Source organism: Trypanosoma equiperdum (genome assembly GCF_001457755.1).
Source record: "Trypanosoma equiperdum strain OVI genome assembly, contig: ctg_531, whole genome shotgun sequence".
Classification (NCBI taxonomy): Eukaryota; Euglenozoa; class Kinetoplastea; order Trypanosomatida; family Trypanosomatidae; genus Trypanosoma; species Trypanosoma equiperdum.
The window spans coordinates 17,370-19,910 of record NW_027124456.1 but is presented as its reverse complement, the minus strand read 5'-3'; the positions used below and the strand labels follow the sequence as shown (position 1 = coordinate 19,910).

Sequence of the window (2,541 nt, the reverse complement as noted above, 5' to 3'; positions counted from 1 at the left end):
TTTTTTTTTTTTGCAGTCACTGCCTGAAAAGGGGTATATGCTGCTTTCTTTGTTAACTGAGTGGAATTGGTTTGTTTCCTCCTTCATTTGCTTCCTTTTCTTTCCATCTTTCCATCTACATTTCTCATTCCAAGTGCTCTGCCGGCAAACACCCGGTGCTGAGCAAGAAAAAAATAATAAAGTAAAAAAAGGAAACATAAAACAAGGGTGCAGAGCAACCGTGTGTGTCTGTGTGTGTGAGCCGTCGGTTACAACAACCGTTAATACTTTGCTGCCTTCGTATTTGTTTGTGCAGCGAAGCAGATAATAAAAATAATAATAAGCGTAGAGGACGAACAGTGTGTAGTGCATAATATATATATATATACATTAAACGTGTTGGGAAGAATAAACTTGGCGGAAGTATCAGCAGCACTGTATAAATAAAATAGAGGCAGTGATGCTCAATAGACTATTTGGCCGGGGCAAGAGCAAGAAGGATAAAGATAAGGATAAGGATAAATCAAAGGAAAAGGAAAAGAGGGATGGCGAAAGCTCCAATACAAAGAGTGGAAACAGTCACAAGAGTGGCAGCGAGCGTAAGGATGAAAATACCACCGAAAAGGTGACAAAGGAGGACTTTGAAACAATTGACACATTAGGAAAGGGATCCTTCGCATATGTAGTTCTTGTGCGCCGTGTGGGGACAAACAACTTATATGCTATGAAGGTGGTAAATAAACAGGGGCTTCTCGATCACAATCGATGCCGCGATGTCTTTATCGAACGTAATGTGCTCTCCCGTATTAATCATCCCTTCCTCTTAAAGCTCTACTGGACTTTTCAGTCCGAGCACAAACTCTTCTTTGTGATGGAGTACATGGCGGGAGGTGACCTTGACAAATATATGAATTCAGTTCCTAACAAGCAGCTTGACTTACCCACATCCAAGTTGTATGGGGCTGAGATCCTAATGGCAATTCTCACATTGCACGAACAGAGCGTCATTTATCGTGATTTGAAACCGGAGAACATATTGTTAACTGGAGATGGACACTGCGTTTTGGCGGATTTTGGTCTATCAAAAGACTTTTATGATGCCAAAATGGGTGAGAATGCATCGGTAACGGACATGCGGGCGAACTCATTTGTTGGTTCACCATTTTATGTCGCACCTGATGTTCTGAAGCAACGTGAGTACACGAACGCCGTGGACTTTTGGTCCTTTGGAATTCTGTTATACCGCATGTTATGTGGCCGCACGCCATTTAGTGGGAAGAATATGAAAGAAGTGTTCGACAACATTCTCTATTCGGATCTCCGCTTCCCAAGCACTGTTTCAATTCCGTCTGAGGCGAAAGATTTGATAAGTCGGCTGCTGGTGAAAGATGCAGCCCATCGCATTAAGGGACCAGAAGTAAAAGCTCACCCATTCTGGACAGGCATTAACTTCGATGAAGTGATGCAAAAGAAGGTGAAACCACCGAGGTGGGTACCCGCTCCATCAGTAGATAAGTTAATAGCGGAACGCTCAGCTGCACAAAGTGGAAACAACTCATCAAAGAATCCCGCACAGGTTGTTAACACACCAGCACATTCGAGTCAATTAAATGCTCGGCAGCAGCAACTCTTTAACGGGTTTTCATGTACTACTGATAATCATCTGGGTGGTGGTAGTTAGGGTGTCAAATATGCCCTCCTTTTCAGCATTGTTGGTAATGAAAGGGTGCAGTAAAGAAAAAAAAACGAAATAAAATCAAACAAAAACTAAAAAAATAAAAAAGGCAAACGTAACACAAGAAGAGGAAAATAAAACAAGAGGGTAATGAAAGAAAACAAAAGAGAGTTTGGGATGAAATGAGTGTGGATGAACGTTGTGACGAAAGAAGAGCATGAAAAGGGGAAATTAAGAGTAAGTAAAGTGTAAGTGTTTGTAGGAAGAAAAAAGGGGGTGCGTTAGGAGCTGGTGTAGATATGTGATGTTTGTGTTTGTGGCGTGAAATACAGGACTGATACTTTTTTTTTACTTTTTTTGATCTCTCTCTTTGTGTTTGTGTGTGTGTGTGTATGGTTTTTTCTTCTTCCTTCTTGTGTGGTGTGTGTTATAACTGTTGCGTTTGTCCTTGCTTGTGTATTTACCATTTCATGTGCATTTTCCACCCACCCCCTCATTTATTCCTGATATATTTCCCTTATCTACTTTTTCGATTCCGTTCCTGCCACCACGTCACGTTACCGCCATCCAACCAACCACTTTTTCAATTTTTCGTGTGTTTTATATGAATTAAATGCATGTAGGCTTTCATGTGCAGTAATTCCTCTTGTCATTAAACGACAACACACGGAGCCACGGACGCGTAACATTTCGTTTTTTTTTCTTGTTCTTATTGTTTGGAGGAGAGTTTCATCATTTATTGACTCTTTTCATAATTCCCTTGCAATATGAATGTATGTATTTATATATATAATATATATGTTTACTTGTGTTTCTGTGTGGGTATGTTTTTTTCCTTCTTTCTTGGAGCTTCAGATGTGATGATGCTAATGATCATGGTCAGCACA

The 2,541-nt window shown here is 40.5% G+C and overlaps 1 protein-coding gene across 1 annotated transcript; it reads left to right on the top strand.

Moving 5' to 3' along the window:
* Positions 1-439: 439 nt before the first annotated feature.
* On the top strand, positions 440-1,660 carry TEOVI_000220200 (AGC family serine/threonine kinase, putative; the record flags this gene model as incomplete). The annotated part of the gene is made up of 1 exon (XM_067225301.1): positions 440-1,660. One exon carries the CDS (start codon positions 440-442, stop codon positions 1,658-1,660), a length of 1,221 nt encoding a protein of 406 aa, XP_067081402.1.
* Between the last annotated feature and the right edge of the window lie 881 nt (positions 1,661-2,541).